Genomic DNA, 22,114 nt, shown 5'->3' with positions numbered 1-22,114 from the left:
ATGGGCTCCAAAACCTTCCTGGAATCTCCATATGATTTCTCAAAGAAAGCTTCAGTCATTTCCAAAAACATCCAAACTTTAAGAGCATTTCAAAATAATGCTCAAATATAGACAAACATATTTCAAATACATGGAAATATTTTGAAACATCAGTTATAGGTTTATGGCAGAGTTGGCTTCACTACTAGCAAGAATATTTGATCAAATGCTCTAGAACCTCTTTAAACCAAATAACTGAGTGTTTACTTTATAATAGGGAGAAACTTGCAAATGTCTTACCACCTTGTCCTCTGTGTCTAGTACTGTCACATGAGAGAGTACAACACACGCACACACACATACACACACACACACACACACACACAGAGCAATCCAAGTTGTGCAATGCTTTGGAGTTGTATTTTTTACATACACCATGTATTTAATTCTTATAACAACCTGATAGTGGTGCTACCATTATTTTTTCTTTTACAGAATCAAAAATTATCCATAGACAGATGACTTTGTTGCTCAGAGTCCCAATGCTACTGAGCTGGCAGAAGTGGATCCAAACCTAGGTGTGGTTCTGACACTAAGACTGTGGGTCAGTCTTAACTATGATATCACAACCTTTCCCATCAGGTCAAATGAATTCCCTTGGGTAGATAAAATTTCTTTTCATTGCCAATTTATATAAAACACAGCCTTTTGCATTTTTATAGCGCTTTACATCTTACAAAGCTCTTGCATGTCCCGAGGGACCTGGGCGCAGCCCACTTAGGGCAGTGGAGTTTACTTCATGGAGACTTGTCTTGTATTACCCGATAGATGCTGCCACGGCAGGTGAATCCGTCCCCAGTGTAGTTTGTCATGCAAGTACATGTCCTTTCACCTTGTCCAGTGTGATTACAGACAGCAAATGGACTGCAGCCGCCATTGTTCTGGTAAAATTGCCAAAGAGTTGGGGAGGGCAGTTAGACCAGTTGACTTGCCAGCTTTGCCAATATTTGCTAAGCAATTCTGTGTTGGAATTTTTTGAGGGCTGGGGGATGGGTAGCTTAGTGGCAGAGCACCTATTTGGCATGTTACAAATTCCTGGGTTCCATCCCCAGCACACACATACCCAACAAATTTTTGTTTTTGTTTGACTCTAACTTTGACTAGTCTGAATTACTTGCCTTTATCCTCAACTTGCCTTCCAGTTCCTTTATCACCAGACTTACATACCATGATTGCAGGCTCATCTGGGCAGACCTCCAGCTCTCTGTAGATAACCTCAGAGTCTCAGATTGGAATTCTCTCAGCACTCTCAACCCAGATTGGAATTCTACCTACGAAGGCAACCATCTTGTTTGATAATTCCCATCTTTAGGCTAAACTGATTTGATTATAGGAAAGGTAACAGTCATCAGTGAGAAACAGCTGTTATAGAACAGAACACATTGCTCCTGCCCTCAAAGAACTCATAAGCTATGGAAGATGAGGCAGAGAACTAAAATACAAAACAGCCAAACAGCTGGGCACGGTGGTGCACACCTATGATCTAAGTTACTTGGGAGGTGAAGGTAGGAGGATCACAGTCTGAGACTGGCAGGGCAAAAGTAAGAGGCCCTATCTTAAAAATAAACTAAAAACAAAACGGCTGGGGGGCATGGCTCAAGTGGAAGAGCACTTACCTAGCAAGTGCAAGGCCCTGGGAACACTTTCAAGAGCTATGGAACTTAAGCAAAGACTGTAAGTGGGGAAGACATGCAGAGCCCAAGAAAAGAATATGTGTCGTTGAGCACAGGAAGAAATGAACAGTCTTGATGCCTGCTGTAAAACGGCCCTTCCCTCCAAAAGGATTGAGTGTGACATTTTGACCCAAGTGAGATTGACTATCCCAGAATCCTGCTCAGGTGGATACAGTGCAGCACACTGTTCAGAAAAGTGGACTCCTGGGGGGCCTTTGACCACCCATAGCCCTTAATCTTTCAGCTTAACACCTGAGCTTAACTGTCCCAATATCAGCATGATCTAAGGCTGCCAAGATGAGCCCTTCTTGTGCCACATTGCTGAAGACCTCGGTCCATTCCAGAGGTCTGGGTACCCCAGGTGGTCCCTACCCATGGACACTCCCTTCATGCTGTTCTGGAAACCTACCCTATCACTACATAGCCCAACTGCTTCCTGTTTCCACAGACCCTTCTCTGGACCTTCTGAAACTTGCCCCTCTTGCTGAAGGGGTGTCTGCCTCCTGCAAGCTCTGCTTGCCTTGCCCCACGTGGGGCTTCATTTCCTCTACTACCCCACACTGCATTGTCTGCATGTCCTTACTGTGTACTGCCACTTCCAAGTCACTGACGAGTCCCAGTGCCTGGTATATACTGAGTGTTGATTGACCTGGGTGTATGGTATACAGTGTATGGTGCGAGGTTTCACATTGGCTAAATAGAAACACATATGGTCTCATCTTCAAATATCTAACAATTTATTTAGAATGGCCAGACACAGGCACTGTCAAGGCAGTTAATGGTAAAGGGCCACCTGAAGCAGATGCCTGTGGGTGACTCCAACCCTTGGACTATGGTGAATTTGAGAATGCAGAAGCCTCCATATACCCAAATGGGAGAGAAGGTGTCTCAAAGGAGTAAAGGGGGGTTGACTGAGAGATTATGATCATAAAAAAAGCTAGTTTTTACCAAAACACCAGAGAACAATTTTATAAACATTACCTCCTTTAATCCCCAAAATAAGTCCTGGAGTGAGATAGCAGTATGTCAGTTTACAGAGGGGGAAACTGAGGCACAGAGGCAACAAGTTTAAGTCTCACAGTTGCTGGGTGGAAGAGAAAAGATTCTAACCTAGGTCCAACTCTGAGCCTCATAGGAGCCTCTGGCAGCCAGGGACAGGGAGGTGGAAGGCTAGGCCATATTCTATGAAGCTTCTACTGCCAGGCCAAAGGACTGAGTCCTAGAGATCAGCACAGCTGTGAAGGTTTGCATTATGGTTTAAATGTTTGTGTCCTTGTGTTCAAAGTTAATTACCACTGTAATAGTGTTAGGAGGTGGGACCTTTAAGAGGTGACTGGGTCACGAGAGACCTCTGCCTCAAGATGGGATTGATGACGTTATTGTAGGGGTGACTTCCAAATAAAGGGATGAAATCAGCCACCCCCTAACTCCCAACCCATATGTTGCTCATTCTTTTTTTGTTTGTTTGTTTGTTTGTTTGAATCTGGTCCTGCTATGTAGCCTATCCTGACCTGGAACTTACTATGTAGCCCAAACTCTTCTTGAACTTCTGCTGGGAAGGATTCTGAATGCTAGGATTACTGGCGTGTGCCATTACACCTGGCTTACTTCTTCTGGCAGCTTGATCTTGGATTTCCCAGCCTCCAGAGCTGTGAGACATGAACGTCTGTTCATTGTAAGTTACACAGTCTCAGGTATTCCATTCTACTGGCACAAACGGAACAGAGACAGATAGGAGTAGAGGACCAACTCAGGGAAGACACCATTTCATGGCCCTTGATGGTGGAACTGGGGCAGAAATTGGTTCTTGAGCCAGATTCAGCTCTATGACTGTTTTGTTCCCTGCCTGGTGTCTGTTGGCCTGGTGCCCTAATGACCTTGGACTAGAAAGCTAATTCCTAGAACACATACTGCTGAGACATTAGCAAAAAGCCTACTGAATCTCACAGGTAGCTGACCAGGAGCCTTTGGCCAACTCAAGGTGGCCATATTCCAAAAGATGTAAATGGCGCAGAGAAGAGCTGCTGTCAAATGGAGCTGGGTATAGCTCTAGCAGTAACATCTCCAAATCCCAGCTTCCTCTGCATTCTGAGCTGCTTCCTTACTGTTTGCACACAATCGTTCAGGTACAGGAAGTTGTTCTTCTGAGCTTGGCAGGCCAACAGTGGGACATGGGGACCTGCCTGGAGAGGAAGTCTTTAATCACAGCGTTCCATCTGTTCTCATACCAGTAGCTGGGGGTGCTCAGTAGGCAATGGTGTAAATAAAGAGAGTGAGGTGTTTGGTGTGGGCTTCCTCTGACCACTGCTGCCTCATGGGAGGAACAAGCACCACAGTCAAGAGTATGGACCTTGAGTTAGACAGACATGGATTTAAGTTCTGGCTGTGTCACGTACTAGCTCTGTGATCTTGGACAAGGACCTTCTCTCCTGCCAGCCCAAGATGGGTTGAACTGTGGGTTCCTCAAAGACATGTCTAAATCCTAAGCAGCAGTTCCTGTAAATGTGACCTTATTTACAAAAGAGTCATCTTTTGTAAATAAAGGATCTTGAGATGATTAACTGATGGCCTTAAATCCACATGTCGTTCTAAGAAGATGAAAAGACAAATACAGATAGGAAGGCCAAATAAACACAGAAGCAGAGAGACTGAAATCTGCTGCCACAGCCAGCAAGGTCCAGAGCCACCACAGTTGGAAGAGGCCAGGAAGGCTTCTCCCTTAGAGAGAGCACATCCTTCCCGATGGCCTTGATTTTGGACTTGGGACCTCCAGAATGGTGAGAAAATAGATTTCTGTAGTCACTTGTTATAGCGGCCCTAGGAAAATGACACACAGCTGGGATGTCTTCATTAGTAAGATGGGGTTGATAATAGTCCTCACCTCATCGAGCTGCAGAGGAATGAAATGAGAGAATACACACGAAGCCTGACACAGTGCGGACCCCTGGTGAGCTGTACATATGAATGTCATGTGGAGGCAGAACTTTGGAGACCTAGGTGACCACACAAAGTACCACAGGTGTGTCATGGCAGGACAGCAGGCTTACAGGACATCTTATGTGTTGTAGGTAGGGAGGCTGGACAGTTAGCCTCTGAGCACCAGTAGATAACTTGCTTAGTTGCAGACTTAGTGACCAGCTGCTGAGTGAGAGCCCAACTGCTGAGTTTGCAACACAGGGCCAGTGTGCAGTCAAGGGTTATACGACAATCAGAAGACACGTTCAGGAAGGGACGTTCCTACCAGATAGCTATGAGGGCAGTGACAAGAAGCACGTCAACTACGCAATTAGATGAGGGAACCCAGTCTCTTAGTTCTGAAAGGGATCACATGACCACCCACAAACTTTCAAGAAAATCGAGGTCCCAAGAAGCAAACCGGTCCAAAGCTCTTGAGTCATACAAATCAGGATGGTAGGAATCTAAATGACATCTGCTTTGATAACCCATCCATTGCCTTATTCTTATAATTAAACACTTTGAGGTCAGGCAGAGTAGCTTATGCCTAGAATCCAGCTACTCAGGAGGCAGAGGTAGGAGGATCACGGTTTAAGAGCAGCCTGGGCAAAAGTTGGCAAGACCTGTCGCAAAAATACATGAGCACTGGTTACTGGTGGATCATGCCTGCAACTCTAGCTACTTGGTGGTGGATGAGATCAGGATGATCACAGTTCAAGTCCAGTCCATGTACATAGTTCTCAAGACTTCTCACCTAAATAACCAGAGAGAAATGAACGGGAGGTGTGGCTCAATCAGTAGAATGCCTGCTTTGCAAGTGTGAAGCCCTGCGTTCAAACCTCAGTCCCACCAAAACAACAACAAAGTACACCAGATGTGCTGGTACACTTCTATAATCTCAGCTGCTTGCGAGATTAGAGGTAGGAGGTGGTGGTCTGGCTCAAGTGGTAGAATGCTTGCATAGCAAGCACTAGGCCCTGAGTTCAAACACCAGTTCCGTTAAAAACAAAAACAAAAACTTTGACTTATCATAAGCTCATTTCTTCCTATTTCTAGAGTGTCCTAATGTTCTTTCTGGGGCGGGGAGGAATCTGTTTTCTTCTACTGTCTCCCCGTGAATTCTGGTCTTTCTGTTTGGGTTTACAGAGAACAAAGTCAACCCTTCTGTCATGTGGCAACCAAGATGTTGGTGGCAGCCTTCCACTCCCAACAACCCCACCCCCGCCATTCCTCTTTAGAAAGAAAGAGAATGGAAGAATTAAAGATGTGTGGATGCCCATGGAGTGGGAAGAGGCTCTTCCAGCCCCCACACCAGCTCCTGCTCAATGCAGGGTCTAGAAGGGGATTTCTGTTTTAGCGCTGAGCTAACATGCAGAATGGTGGGGGTGAGAAGGGGAACACTTGTGTGGTGAGGGTAGAATCACCTTCCTTCCTTAGTTTCCTCACGACTAAGGCAGCATGAACTTTTGAAATGCTACATTGCATTGTCAACTCCCAGTGCACCCAGTGTGGATTCCTACCAATAAAGCATAGGAGAACAGGAAGTGGGAAGTTGTTGAGGGGTTAATCTATGAAGCCTTCTGGAGGAGGTGGTTCTCTAAGAGCCTTGTCTCAGAGGTGAAATGCATGCTTGGTGGGAGGGAATTTCCTTGATAAAAGCTGGTAATATGGAGGATAGCTGGGGAAGTGTGGGTGACAGGTTTATAAGGAGGTCATGAAATTCACACTGATGGTCCTGCACTTTCTCCAGACTTCTGATGAAGGAGAAACACATGTATGAGTGAAGTAACAACCTGTTTCAAAACTCATGTGCTATCTTGGGCACATTCTTATATCATAGCAGATAGGTGAAGCTGGAAAGAAACAGCAAACTTGGGATAGCAGAAGCTGTGTGTACATCATGTGTGTGTGCATGACACATGCACACACACACATACACACACAACACACATAGACACACACACACTCCTTGCAAAGAAAAATGGGAGAATTGAAGACTGGCTTTTCCGTGAATGTTAGTTTTTTTAAAATTAATGGATTCTTTTTCGAGTAGTTTTAGGTTTACAGAAAAGGTGAGTGGAGAGTACAGATTCCAGAATAGCCCTGGCCCCAGTCTGGTACTTTCCCCCATTGTCGACCTCTTCCTTAGTCTAGAATGTTTGTTAGAATTGATGAACCAACACTGATACTAAACCTGCAGTGTGCATCAGGGTTCCAGCTCAGGGCTGCACTTTCTTCACGGTCTGACAATGTGTGATGACAAAGACCTGCTATTCCAGTGTCCCACAGAGTCTCTTCACTGCCCCAAGACTCCTGGGCTCAGCCCATTCAACCCTTCCTTCCCCAACTCCTGCCAACTGCTGATCTTTTTCTGTCTCCCAGTTTTGCCTTTTGCAGAACATAACATTTTGCATTCTGCAATGTTAGCTTTTAACTGACCTTCTCTTCCTCTCCATTAGATCCACAGAGAATAAATAAAACCAAACAACAATTAGTCAATTGACATCAGTACTTAGCCACCCAGTCACCACGGTGAGGGATCTGGATTTTGGATTTGATATTAAAGCTTCTTAGCTGACTCTGGGTGCATAGCCTGCTTTTGGGAAAACTGATCCTCCAGCTGGCTTTGGGGCACTTGCATTCACGTGAACTCCCTTGGGGTCCTGCAGTCAAGGGAGTAGGCTGGGGGGGGGAGGTGGGTGTCCTGTCTCTCCTTTCTCCCCAATATTTCAATTTGACAAGAGATAGAAATAAGCTTCATGGCCCAGAAGCAGCTCTGAGACCTCCAAGGGGTGATCGACTCAACTCTGGGTCCCCTAGTAGGTAGACAGAGGCTCTGAGGCCATCGGCCCAGAGTTGTACTCACGGATAAGCAGACATTGATGAGTGTGCAGGCCTTCCCATCTCCAGTGTACTTTGGCAAGCAGTTACAGACAGCCTGTCCGGGAGCAGAGGCAAAAGGGTCATTTCATTGACAGGGTCGCACTGGTCACGTGTGCTGGCTCTCAGAATTTTATCCAGTAATGGCAATGGTAGTGGTGACTGCATTGCTCTCAGTAATATCTAATTTATAGTGACAATCATCTTCTATTGTAGCACTTTTAACACACTTCATTTCATGCACATCCTACCTTTGCTACCAGTTTCTCTTTTAAGCTTTCTGACCTGATTTGGCCCCTTGCTGCAGGTACTTACATCCTTTCTCTTTGCTGGGTGGAGGGTCAGGTGAGAGGTAGCTAAAATATATCCCACCTCCACCGTTTCTTGCTCATCTTCACCCATGATGAGCCCAGAGGCACCTGGGTAGCACATGGTAAGAACAGGGCTTTGTGCCCACCAGGACACACACATGAAACCAATCAATCCAACCCATTCGGTCGTCAAGGAAGCCAATTGTGGACTTCAAGTTGAGTGCAGGGTCACAGCCCCCTAAGTTACATGTACTCTGCTGAAACCCAGCCCACTCTCTACTAACTGGCTGGGAGCCAGGGCAAGGGCACCTGCTCCCAATGGGCAGCTGTTTTTTCATTGTTATTTCTATTCATTTATTTTATTATCATATCATTGTGCTGGGAATACATTGTGACATTTACAAAAGTCCTTACAGTATATCATAGTTAATTCACCCCCTTCATCATTCTCTCTGCCCCTCTCCCCCATTCCAGGAACAGTTTCCACAGGTCTCATTTTTCTATTTTCGTGCACAAGTACATAATATTTTCACCACATTCACCTTCCTACACCCTTTCCTTATATCATTCCCCTCCCGCTGGTACTAGCCCCTAGACATGGTCTATTTTACCTTCCTGTTCTCTGGTTTTGAAGAAGGGGGCAATTTTTCTAATGCACATAAGAGCCTCCTATGTAGCAGCAGAGGTCCTGGCACAGGTCTACTTGTCAGAATTTGCACTTATTGGTGGGGCCAACCAGGGCCACATGGACAATTTTCCACAGTTTCTCCTCCTCTTTCTTCATAATAGGGCACAATCCCAGCTCAAACCTGTTCCAAGAGTCCCACCAGCCATCCCTTCTTGGCTAAGGTCTTATTCTCAAAGTTCCATCTCCCATGCAGCCTTCCAGGTCTAACACCTGGGTGCTTATGGATTTCCCCCATCCCATTTGCATCTTGAAATAAAAACTCTACTGAACCCCAAAATATGTGCCAGAAATCCCAACTTTGACTGTTCTGATTATCCCCATGACTAAAGGTGCACATACACGTACACTCATGAATGCACATGTGCACACACACATACACACAATTCTTTCAAGACAAGCATGTTTTTCCTTATTTTAGGGCACTTTAGGTACTAGCTAAAGTACTGCTCATCAAGGGGGCTGGCACTGAAGTCTCTAAATGGCCCCACCATCTTCATAGGACATTCATGGGAATCCTGACTTTGTTACCCAATTTCAGGTACATGAAATTTCCTGCCTGGCCATTTTGACTGAGACCACAAGAGGCAGAGTGTGGGTCTCCGGGCCTCCAGATTGTCCCATTTTTTTTACCCTATGACCCCATACTCTGATGCTGGGGTCTTCTGTTTTTTCTCTCTCTCCAAACTTGCTGTTCTGAGGGGTGCTGCATGGCTTCCTATGTTTGAGACCATATGACTGGCAGAAGGCCCGAAGTATGAGCTTCTGCTGTGGTACCTGGATGTTAGAGTCTCGAATCAAAGGACAAAGGGTGAGGTCCTGGGTATTGGAAAACAGAAAGAAAGGGGAGAATTTTGGGGGAACTTTCTAGGTGCTTCTGGGATCATGTGGTCTTTGCAGATACTTCGGACTCCCTCTCCAAGGGAAATCTCTTCTCCAGTGCCCTTTGTCTTCCCACATTCCCAGCAAATAGCCTCTTGTGCCTTCATCATTTGTCCTAGACCATCTGTGGCTGCAATGTGCAGAGGTATTCTCAACCTCTTTCCCTCAGGCCTGTGTCTAAGCCCTAGAACTTTCCTCCCAGGAAACCCGAGAGAGATAAGCTCACCTGGTTGGGTCCTGTCTGTGTGCACTCTGCGTTCTTGTCACAGCCACCATGATTCTCCAAACATGGGTTGATTTCTTTAGAACAAAAGCCAACAGCTACCATGAGACTCATTTCTTGTTTTTAAGCAAAGGCATTTTGAGGGGCTTGCTAGAGACTTGAGGTGGCTTGGCTAGCTGACCAGAAGTGGCAAGGGTCACAGTGTGAGTTTGTTTTCTGACGACTGAGAGGTGGAAGTAACCTAGCCGGGAGAGTACCAGGTATTGTTTCTTGAAATCAACATCCCTGGGACGGGTTAACTCCAACAGAGGCACCGACCTACAGGCTCAATTCTATCCCTTTGTGGAATGAGAATGGGTGTTTGTAACCAAGACTTGGAGTAATAGGCTTAGAGTCCAATCCACCAGGGCTATGAATGAAGAGATTGATAAATGAAAAAGAATCAAGACACTGGTTCAGAGAAGAATCATCAACAGTCGCCTAGCTTTATGAGGACATTTGAAAGAGGAGTATGCTATTTACTTGGATTTAAAGCATTTCTTCACTGATTGCTTCTCAGTAGCAAAGAGGAAAAAATAACTACACAGTGGAGAAATGAGGCAGCACTTTGACAGAGTGGTCACAATTTATATCATAAACAAGGGTCAGATGGAAACCTTGAGAACTGGTATGACATCCTATGAAGGATGCAATGTCACTTGTGTGACATTTAGGCCTGGAAGGCACAAGCTGAATCTAATCATGTACAAACCTCAGATAAATCCCAACTGAAGCCTCTGCTATCAAAAATAGAAAAGCTGGGGCTGTGGACTACATTTTCCCTGAATGTCAATGTCATAAGAGACAAAGCGAGACTCAAGAACTGTCCCAGATTAAAGGGGATTAACAGGAGGTGGTAACTAAATGCAATATCCACCCCTAGCCTGGGTCCTGTGCTGGAGGAAAAAAGTGTCAAGAAGGACATTATTGGAACAACTGACAAAATTAGAAGACAAGACGATTACACCAAAGTATTACATACATAATAAATTTACTAAGTTGATAACTGAGCTGTGCTATGTAAAAGGCTGCCCTTACTGTTAGGAAATACACACTAGACTAATAGGAATAAATTTAACAGGACTTATACATACTACTCTCAAATGGGTAAGAGAAAAAAAATGTATACCACACAAATGGAGCAAATAAGAAGAAAAATTGGGGTAAAATGTGTAAAGAATGAGTTGGACTTATTTGTACTGTTCTTGTGATACTTCTTCATCAATTTTTTTACAACTAAAAAGTTAAAATGTAGACACATACTCTGGAATACCTTTATAGCAGAACAGTGTGGAGCCACTAAAATAGTGAGGGAGCAGTGCACTTATTTTTCAAGGAAGGTTATTATGTGATCTTGTTAACATAGTAAACACTGTATCATGAAGCACTGTGTTAAAAAAAAACACCTTTACAATTCTTTCCCCCATCCAGTGTATACAGCCTTGTGAGAGTGTGCTACTTGTATGAAAAAAGAACCAACAAAAAGTAAATATTCAGCCACCACCATCATTTTTAATTAGAAAGAGTTTCCCCATTTCTCCTTCCACAGTGATCTTTGGTCATTATACATCTCCACATCCCTGTGTTCACACAGGCTTTCCTGCTGAGGTGCAATGAATACCGACCCCAGAAGCTGTATGTCTTAACAGCAAGAGCTCATGCATTGGAGTCATTTAATAGCTCTGACTCTTACACCACTCCTACCACATGGGTACCACATGGGTGAGGGGTGGTCACCTACCAATGCACACAATGCCATCGCCTGTATAGCCCGCCTTGCACACGCACACTCGGCTTCCTGGGGTGGTTCTCTTACAGTCAGCCTTAGCAGAGCATCCTCCATTGCTGGTCTCACAGGCATTGATGGCTAGAGAAGGGAGAGAAGGCACAGGGCAGAAGAGGAGAGAGAGGGGAAATCTGTTGGTGTCTTTGTACTTGGGTCATTGAGAAATGGAAGCCACTTCAAAACTACACTGGCAGCCATTGAATGGCTAAGTCCCAAAAACAGAGGGCAAGAAAAGCACGCCAGTTATTTGCCCTACCCAGCTGTTATTATGAGCCTACTGTATACTTCCTACTGTGGGGACCATCTGGCAACCAAGGTCAGAGCACATGGCATCCTGGGAAAATCCCTGGGTGAGATGGTCTAGAAAGCAGATTGGAATGATCATTGTCGGGCTCTGCTTCAGTCTAGACCAAAGTCTGCTGGGACATGGTGCTCAGGGGAAAATGACACTAAGAGTTTCTGGTTTTCTAGCACTAAATATGTGTTAGGTACCATAACAGTTAAGAGCTAGCATTTTTTAGCACTTTACCAGTATTAATCTGGGTTACATGCAGCCACCAATGAGGGAGTTTCTCTTATCATCAATTTACAGATAAAAACTGGTGCAAAAATCAGTCAAGTGACTTTGTTGGTAATAGATTATGAGAATTTAGATTCAAAACTAGGGGTTTAATGAGGAGGCTGAGGTTTAACAACTGCCTGATATCTGCCATTGGATGCAGAGGCCATTTAAGGCTCTCGGCAAGAAAGGCAGTACTAAGTTTGTCTTTTTTTTTTTTCAATTTCATATAATTGTTTTTATTTTTGGACTACATACAATATTAAAATATATACTCTTCTATGCACATGTGGATAAATGAACAAATAAATAAATAAATAAATATACTCTAAAAATTATTGGGCAGTGCAGATTAAAAAATATCTTTATGCAATATAGGCTAAATTGAAACTCCTTCACATTTCCGGTTTGGGCGGTGAGAAAACAGAAAGCATTTTAGTGTCCAAAATAACACTGGGAGACCTGCCTCTCTTTAACAAAACTTTATCTACCTATAACTTTTGTAGATATATAAGATGCATACATAAATATAACCCTGTGATTAAAAGTGAGGGTTCTGAGATCAGACTGCCTGAATTCAAATCCTAGCTCTGCTCTTTGTTACAGACCACAAACATTTATTTAGCCATCTTTTATCTCATGTTTCCATTTGTAAAGAGAGGGCAATAATTGCATTTATATTACAGGATTGTTATTAGAAATTGAAGAATCACAACAATTCTAGGCACAAAACAAGCACTCAAGAAATGTGAAATGCTGTTTCTTTTTGATGTATTGTTTATACTCTCTCTTCAACAAAATTAGAGATAAGGGCAGAACAATTTCTGCCTGGAAGAGAGGGGGTGGGGGGAGAGGGAGGGGACGGGGAGGGGGAGGGGGGAGAAATGGCCCAAACATTGTATGCACACACGAATAAACGAAAAAAAAAAAACAATTATGATTAAGGCATTTAAGAAAATGGACGAAAAGAATACATGTCATTACTAAGTTTGTTTTGCAAATGAGCTAAAGGGGCTCAGAGCAGTGAAAAGACCCACGTGTGGTGACAAGGTGAGTAGGAAGAAGAATCACGGCTTCTTAAACCCTTCCTGGCTCATTTCAAAGTCCTGCTGATCTAGCACACTCTAAGCCAATCAAATCCTTGGTTTTTAAGGCTGCGGAGTGATTCTACCTGGTGATTCAAGGCTGTCAACCCTGCTCAGAACGCAGTAAATTCCCTGTGCGATTGCCCCGCCCATTCCCAAACCAATATGCCTCTCCCACGCATGGCAGCTTTCCTGTTCCTGGCACGTGCCATCAGATGCCCAGTTACACATAAGTCACCACCAGTGGCTGGCAACAGCTGCCGAGGACCATTTAGGCTCAGCCACCCAGATCTCTCAATAGCCTGTGCAGGTCTTGCTGGCTCCTAGCAAAGTCCCTCTCACTTGCCTGTGCAGACTGTCCCGTTCCCTTGGAATCCTGCGGCACATTTGCACGAGGCTGTGCCATCTGAATTGAGAAGGCAGCTGCAATAAGAAAGGGTGAATGATGATTTAGCAAAATACCCAACGCTTTACCCCATGACTCCCAATACCCAACCAACCCAGCCTCCACCCTCTGTGAGGCACTCAGAGTTTCTGTCCGTGGCTTGGGAGGAGACTTAACTCCTGGCACAACCCCACCACTGACAGCTAAACCTACAGCCATTCGTCAGGCACACTACAGGGTGTGCTTATGTAGGTGTCAGCCCAGGGATATGGAAGGTGGCTACCAATCTTCAGAGAACCATTGATGTAACTTTGTGCATTAATTCATGCCATCTGCACACTACCCCATAATTGGTGTCATTATTATCCCCATTTATGGATGAGGAAACTGAGGCTTAGAGGGACGAATATAGTTTCCAGGTTATGTAGTTTGTGAAGGTGACAGAGGCTGACTTTGGATTCAGGCCTAACTCCAGCTCCTGGGTTCTTATTAATGCACTAGGCTCTGTGGAAGTCGGGGGGATGTGCCTGTCAGAGTTGGGAGAACGAAGCCACATGGGGCTGGGCTTCTGGAGCATGTTTTGCTGAAACCCAGGCCCAATGGGTTTCTTCACCTCCATGAGAGAGTCTTGGTGGCTTGACTGGAGATGACAACTGGCATTCTTGTCAATGTGCCAATGGCAGGAAGTCAATGGCAGCTTGTTGAAAAACCTGGATCAGGTCAGTTGTTGAAGGTCCCTTCAGAGATAATTTCAGTTTCATACTTAAATGTATCCTAAATCCTCGGAAATGGTGTCAGGAAGCTACTTCCCTTAGGATAGGGTCTGGGGTACAAACTATGGGGAAAGAATCCCTTTTGCATTGTTCCCAAAGAGGCCAGAAGGTACCTACTTGGCGCTGGTGTGGCATGTCCCATTGCAGTTGTCTTTTGTGATCTCTGAAAAACAGAACCAGTTACTGGGTGAGCCCTCACTTGAGAGTTTTCTTTCAGTACCTGGTGTTAAGAAAGGACTTACTTCGTGGGAAGTAACTGACATGTCATGCTAACAACATAAGTCCATTTGGTAATGTAAGTCATTTTTTTTTTTTTTAACTTGGCTGCCAGGGAGCTTCAGGCCAAATAGGAAGGTCAAATATACTGATGGAGCCCTTCCTGTTTTCCAGGCCCTGGGCCAGGCAGTGAGGATGCAAGGAGGAGTAAAACAGAAGCCTCTCTTGAACATAAATATGAGCTCTAAGGGCCCAAGAGTTGATGTGTGCCCCTTCCTTGGGTTTTAATCTACTCTTATCTATATTTCTCATGATATTTTTTTTACTTTATCCTTTCTACCTTTTCATCATTTTATTATGGAGTGCTCCAAACAAGCAAACCCATAATTATAGCTAATAGTAAAAGATTTTCTTTGCATGTGTGGAAATAGCCCAGATAGGTGCCCACAATAGGTGCACAATATTCACTTGTTGCATTAATTGCTAAACTTCCTGGACACCACATAGGTTACTGGCCTTGCCCAGATAACAGGTATTTCCTGGCAGGGCAGGATTTAGAAAGAAATCACTGGAGACAAGGAAAGAGTACTCTTTGGGCAGGATGCTCATGCTGAGAGCTTTTGGGGTAGAGGGTTCATAAGTCCTGGCCATGTCACACAAGTCCTGAAACAGAGACCTGGCCCCAAAAGTGACCTGCTTTGTGTTAGAGGGAACATCCTGGGCTCAATGGACTGGAGTGAGTGCAATGGATCTGTGTGCTTTTGTTGTTGTACTTGAGCCTGGAAACCCCATTCTTTCCATTCTCTATCTATTGAAATCCTAATCTCTTTTAGGACCTCTTCTCTAAATTCTAAATCTTTGAGCTAACTTTAATTAATTGGTAATGACTTCATGGTGTGCTCTTTGGAGAGGGATTTGCTTTCCCTATCTGACCACACAAGGAGTGCAGTAATTGATTAGTGAAGTCTACCATGTGCTGGGGAGTAGGGGGTTTGACACAGACAAAGGAGTTTCATTCCTTGCTTTAGTGTAGAGATCTTTGCTTTGCACTCTCATATAACTATTTTTTCCTTTCTTTTTCTCCTTTCCACAGTGCTGGGGAATCAAACCCAGGGCCATTCACATGCTAGGCAAGCATTCTACTGCTGAACTATATCCCCAGTCTTTGGTGTTTTGAAACTGTCTTTCTTACCTTGAATTCTCTGGGTAGCCCACGCTAGCCTCAAACTCAATATCCTCCTGTTTCCACCTCTTAAGTGTTGGGATTATGGGCGTGTACCACCATGCCCAGCTCTCATCTTCAGTGAGCATTTATTTTCCTTACTAGATTGGAAACTCCTTGTGAAGAGTGTGCAAGGGGGACAGGGACAGAATTAAAGCTGAACAAATGAGCAGGGACAATTGATGAATAATCTTTGCATTACACCTGCTAAGGAGTTTGAATGCTGTTGTGCAGGCAATGAAGAACTACAGCAAACTGGAGATTCAAGATGGTGGATAAGGTAGGGAGTCAGCATTCCTGAGCTCTGTAATTTCAGAGACCACTGAAATTCCACTTTGAGATGTGGAAGCTACACTTGGGTAATTCTGATTATTTCTAGCAATAATAGTATCTGCCAACACATTAGGTGCACATAAAATTCAAGGACTGACCCTACAAAACAGCTTTTAATTGCACCTAACAGTCAAGGAAATCTCTGTGGCACAGCCAATAGGGCATGTCTGCTCTGGGAAAAGCCCCCTGGCCATTTCATTCCTCTCTCTCTCTTTTTTTCCTTTCTTTTTCAAAAAAGCAGAAGATAGAGCATCAGACAGAATTGAACCCTGTGACATACTGGACCCCTAACCCGTGCAAAGCCTAACTATGCCCTGAACCCAGTCCCAGTAAGTGACTTGAGAAAAGTGGTGGGCCATTTCTCCCTGCTGGCCAGTTTCAAAGCTGCCTGCATAAATCTGCAGACCCAACAGATGAGTTCCATGCACCACCCCCAACTCTCCACCCACTCCCCAGGAACACAGGCCCTAGGCAGGTTGAACTCCCCCCAAGAAAGCTAAGAAACATAAACAGTGCTGAATCAACCTTGGAGAACAGGGGTGGGGCAAGGCGCTGAACTCTCAACAAGCACACGCAGGGAGAGGAACCAGAATAGAGAGCAGGAGTGGGGTGACGATCCAACTTTTCAGAGTAGCCAAAGTCTCAGAGGCGGGGCAAGGTACAAAGGCTGAGAGCAGGGGTGGGGTGACAAGTCAACCTCTCAAAACAGGGGAGCAGAGCTAGTCTTCTGGGACTGAGGGTGTTACTCAAAACTGAGTTGCCCCACCTTTCGGGGGGAGGAGCTGACTAGACAGAGTTGCAGCCAGGCAACATAGCTGCTGCCTGGCAAAAACAACAGATCGGATCACTTTGCACAAACTTGTAGTGAGCTACCACAGTTTCCAATTGCAACCTGCCTTGTGGACAGAAGGAACAGAATACTGTTCACAAGCCAGCTATCTGATGAGACCACTTCAGAGCTCCTGCTTATAACAGACAGCCCACAAAACCAAGGAAAGCAGGGGAAAAAAAGAAAAAACCTTTCACTCATCTCCCCCTGAAGCTGTCCAGCTGTAGCACCCTTCCTCATACAGCACAGAATGCCAAGCTCCAATACTAGGATTGGATGCCAAAGGAATAAGTCCAGGACTTTTGCTGAGCAGACTGAACTTTTTGTTGTTGTTATACCTTTTTCTTTTTTTTTTTAGTATTCTTAATTTTACCATTACTATTTTCTTATCCCTATTCTTACTTCCTTAACTTTCTTCCCTTTCTTGTGCCACAACCCATTGTTCTTCTCCCCAACTATTCTTTCTGCCCCTACTCATTCACTCTCTCCCTCTGCCTTTGCCCCTGCCACCTTCCACAATCTGTCACATTACCCCTCCCTCCTACACATTTACCACCCATTGAGTAGCCTACTGTACCAACTGTACACACCCCCAGCCCTCAGCAATCCCTGACACAAGCACCCCCCACTACAACAGTGGGAATACACCCAAACACACACAAAGGCCCCAAAACCCAGCAGTTACTATACCTCTTCCCCCACTCACACTACCCCTCTTTTTCCTCCTTTCCTTTTAGCACCATCTTTACCAATTACCCAAGTTTCTATTTAACCAAACAACCATTAGCCCTCCCAACTCCCACTGTTTATAGATACCATCACCAAGGGGTTTTCTATATAATATGTAAACAACTGGTTTGGCATTGAACCTGTACCTGTTATTGCTAATTTACACCTCCAGGACAGGGACAGAAATAGCATATCAACCTAGCTAACAACTAAGCTAGTCACAACACAAAAGTTAAATCAAGGCAATTGAAACTACCAATAAGCCAATCAAGAAATAGTTGCACAGCATCAATTAGAACGATGGGGAGAAGAAGAAGAAAAGGAAACTGCAAAAAAACAATTCAATGGAGGATTTAGTGGGAAATGAGGAAAATGAATACTCAGTTCCTGACCCCAACAAAACAATGATAAATGTTACTAATGAACCCACAAAAATCTCTCAACATGGAAATCATGGATGAAATCACTAAGAAACTCATGGAGAAGCTACAAGACACAGCTAGTCAGGAAGTACAAGATGCACTCAAGAAATATCAAGACACAACAAATAAAAAAACTTGAGAAGACACAGAAACAACTAAATGAACTCAGAGAGGACTTCAGCAAATACCAAAGTGAAACAAAGGAGACTATAAAAAAAGAGACATGAAATAAAGAAGACAACACAAGATATGAAAAAGGAGTTGAACAAAGATATGGAAAACCTCAGAAAAAAGAATCAAACAGAAATTCTAGAAATAAGAATCCTTTTAGTCAAATAAAAAATACAGTGGAAAGCCACTCCAGCAAACTAGATGAAGTGGAAGACAGACTCTCAGGGCTCAAAGATAAAATAGATATTAAAGAAAAAAACAGAAGAACTCTTATTCCAACAACTTAAGAGCTGTGAAAGGACTATGCAAGAACTCAGCAACTCCATTAAAATACCAAACCTGAGAATCATGGGCACTGAAGAAGGAGAATAGGTGCAAGTCAAAGGGATTTATAACATATTCAACAAAATAATAGCAGGAAATTCCCCAAATCTTAAGGAAGAGTTGCCCATTCAGGTACAGGAAGCCTCCAGGACACCAAACATACCTGACCAAAATAGAACCTCTCCATGACATATTATCATTAAAACAACTAGAACGGAGATCAGAGAAAGAATATTGAAGGTTGTAAGAGAGAAAAAAACATAAAACACACAAAGGTAAACCCATCAAAGTAACAGCAGATTTCTCAACAGAAACCTTAAAAGGAAGAAAGGCATGGAGTAAGGTATTTCGAGCACTAAAGGAAAACAATTTCAGTGCTAGGATACTCTACCAAGCAAAACTACCCACTCAAAATTGATGGAGAATAGAAATCTTCAATGATAAACAGAAACAAAGATGATATATGACCACCAAACCTCCACTACAGAAGATTCTGCAAGGAATTCTACACACAGAAGATGAAAGCAAACAAAACCATGAGAGGACTGGAAGTATTAAACCACAGAAGAAGAAGAGACAAGTAATAAGGGAGTAGCATTGATTAGATAGCACACACTCAAATACTTAAACAATTAAATGGCAGGAATCACCACATACCTATCAATATTAACACTGAACATCAGTGGACTCAACCACCATCAAAAGACACCATTTGGCAAAGTGGATTAAAAAGGAAGATCTGACAATCTGTTGTTTACAAGAGACTCATCTTATTGACAGAAATAAATACTGGCTTAGGGTGAAAGGCTGGAAAAAGATTTACCAAGCTAATGGCCCCCTAAAACAGGCAGGAGTAACAATACTTATATGAGACAGTAGACTTCAACATACATTAGTCAAATGAGACAAAGAAGGTCACTTCATACTAATAAAAGTACCAATACATCAAAAGGAAATAACAATTCTCAACCTATATGCAGCCAATGTCAGCACACCCAAATTTATTAAACATACATTAAAGAACTTAAAACCAGATATAGAATCCAACACAGTGGTAGTGGGAGACTTTAATACTCTTCTATCACCAATAGATAGGTCAACCAGACAAAAATTCAACAAAGAAATCCTAGAACTAAATGACACCATAGATGAAATGGACCTAATTGATGGCTACAGAATATTTCACCCTGCAACAGCACAATATACATTCTTCTCAGCAGCCCATGGAACTTTCTCCAAAAGAGATCATATCTTAGGGCACAAAGCAAGTCTCAACAAATACAAGAAAACTATAATAAACCACTGCATATTATCTGACAAATGCAATAAAACTAGAACTCAACAACAAAAGCAGCAGTAGAAAATACACAAACAAAATTGGAGGTTGAACAACACATTACTCAATGATCAGTGGGTCATAGAAGAAATAAGGGAGGGAATCAAAAAGTCCCTGCAATTTAATGAAAATGAAAATATATCCTAGCATAAACTATGGGACACAGCAAAGGCAGTCCTAAGAGGAAAGTTATAGCCATGAGTACATATGTCAAAAACACAGAAAGATCTCAAAAAAAACAACCTAATGCTAAATCTCAAACTCCTAAAAAAACAAGAACAAGTTAAACCTAAAACAAGCAGAAAGAGAGAAATAATAAAAATATGGCTGAAATTAATGAAATAGAGATTAAAAAAAAAACATACAAAGAATCAATGAAACAAAAAGCTGTTCTCTGAAAAAAAAAACAAGATTGACAAGCCCCTGGCAATTCTGACTAAAATAGAGGAGAGAAAAGACCCAAATTAGAAATGAAAAAGGAGAGACAACATCAAATACCAAGGAAATCCAGGGAATCATCAGAAACTACTTTGAAGACCCATTTTCAAATAAATTGGAAAATCTTGAAGAAAAGGACAAATTTCTAGATACTTATGAACATCCAAAACTGAACCAAAAGGATAGTAACCACCTAAACAGATATATAACACATAAGGAAATTGAAGCAGCAATAAAGAGTCTCCCAAAAAAGAAAAGTTGAGGACCTGATGATTCTCTGCTGAATTCTACAAGACCTTTAAAGAAGAACTAATACCAACCCTCCTTAATCTGTTCCATGAAATAGAAAGGGAAGAAATGCTGCCTAACTCATTTTATGAAGCCAGTATTACACTCATGCCAAAACTGGACAAGGACATATCCAAAAAGGAGAACTATAGGCCAATCTCCTTAATGAATATTGATGCAAAAATCCTCAATAAGATAATGGCAAACCAAATCCAACAACATACATGAAAGATCATATGCCATGACCATGTTAGCTTCATCCTAGGGATGAAGGGATGGTTCAACATATGCAAATCATTAAATGTAATACTGCATATTAACAGAAGCAAAGACAAAAACCACTTGATCATCTCAATAGATGGAGAAAAAGCCTTCAATAAGATTCGACACCATTTCATAATAAAAGCTCTCAGGAAACTAGGAATAGAAGGAATGTATTCAACATTTTAAAGGCTAGGGTATATATGATAAACCTACGGCCATCATCATACTTAATGGGGAAAAACTGAGACCATTTCCCCTAAAGTCAGGTGCCCACGTTCCCCACTCCAATTCAACAGAGTCTTGGAATTCCTAGCCAGAGAAATAAGGCAAGAAGAAGAAATAAAAGGAATACAAATAGGTAAAGAAATAGTTAAACTAAACCTATTCACAGATGACATGATCGTGTACCTTAAAGACCTGAAAAACTGCACCTCAAAACTCCTGGACACCATTAACAGCTTCAGCAAAGTAGCAGGATACAAAATCAACTTACAAAAATCAGTAGCCTTTCTATATACCAACAATGAACAGATTGAGAAAGAACACAGGAAAACAATTCCATTTACAATAGCCTCAAAAAGACCAAAAACAAAGGAATAAACTTAACAAAGGATGTAAATGACCTCTACAAGGAGAACCTCAAACCACTGAAGAAAGAGACTGAAGAAGACTATAGAAGGTGGAAAGATCTCTTGCTCATGGATTGGCAGAGTCAACATAGTAAAAATGGCTATACTACCAAAAGCAATCTACATGTTCAACATAATTCCCATCAAAATCCCAATGACATTCATCACAAAGATAGAAAAATCTACCCTAAAGTATTACCAAGGCAATACTGAGCAAAAAGAGCAACACTGGAGGTATCACAATACCCAACTTCAAACTATATTACAGAGCCACAGCAATAAAAACAGCATGGTACTGGCACAAAAATAGACATGAATACCAGTGGAGCAAAATAGAGGACCTGGATATGACTCCACTCAGGTATGCTCACCTAATCTTCCACAAAGGTGCCAAAAACATATGATGGAGAAAAGACGGAGTCTTCAACAAATATTGCTGGGAAAACTGCTTATCTGCCTGCAGAAAACTGAAACTGGATCCATGCCTGTCACCCTGTACTAGTATCAACTCAAAGTGGATTAAGGACCTTAATATCAGACCTGAAATCTTGTAGCTAGTACAGGAAAGAGCAGGGAATTCCCTGGAAACAATAGGTATAGCAAGGACTTCCTCAGTAGAACTTAAGTGGCTCAGCAAC

The 22,114-nt window shown here is 43.0% G+C and overlaps 1 protein-coding gene across 1 annotated transcript in view; it reads right to left on the bottom strand.

The window, feature by feature from the left end:
- The window catches only part of Stab2 (stabilin 2), a 164,865-nt gene that overhangs the window by 36,863 nt on the left and 105,888 nt on the right, over nucleotides 1–22,114 (bottom strand). Inside the window, exons 40-45 of the mRNA XM_074084259.1 lie at nucleotides 14,393–14,438; nucleotides 13,464–13,540; nucleotides 11,429–11,554; nucleotides 9,652–9,725; nucleotides 7,534–7,605; nucleotides 801–920 (exon numbers count right to left, since the gene is read on the bottom strand). Coding sequence (XP_073940360.1) covers nucleotides 801–920; nucleotides 7,534–7,605; nucleotides 9,652–9,725; nucleotides 11,429–11,554; nucleotides 13,464–13,540; nucleotides 14,393–14,438 — 515 coding nt within the window. The remainder of the gene's footprint in view (nucleotides 1–800; nucleotides 921–7,533; nucleotides 7,606–9,651; nucleotides 9,726–11,428; nucleotides 11,555–13,463; nucleotides 13,541–14,392; nucleotides 14,439–22,114) is intronic.

Source organism: Castor canadensis, chromosome 8 (assembly GCF_047511655.1).
Source record: "Castor canadensis chromosome 8, mCasCan1.hap1v2, whole genome shotgun sequence".
Classification (NCBI taxonomy): domain Eukaryota; kingdom Metazoa; phylum Chordata; class Mammalia; order Rodentia; family Castoridae; genus Castor; species Castor canadensis.
The sequence above is the reverse complement of the archived record's forward strand: the minus strand, read 5'-3'. Positions and strand labels throughout refer to the sequence as shown.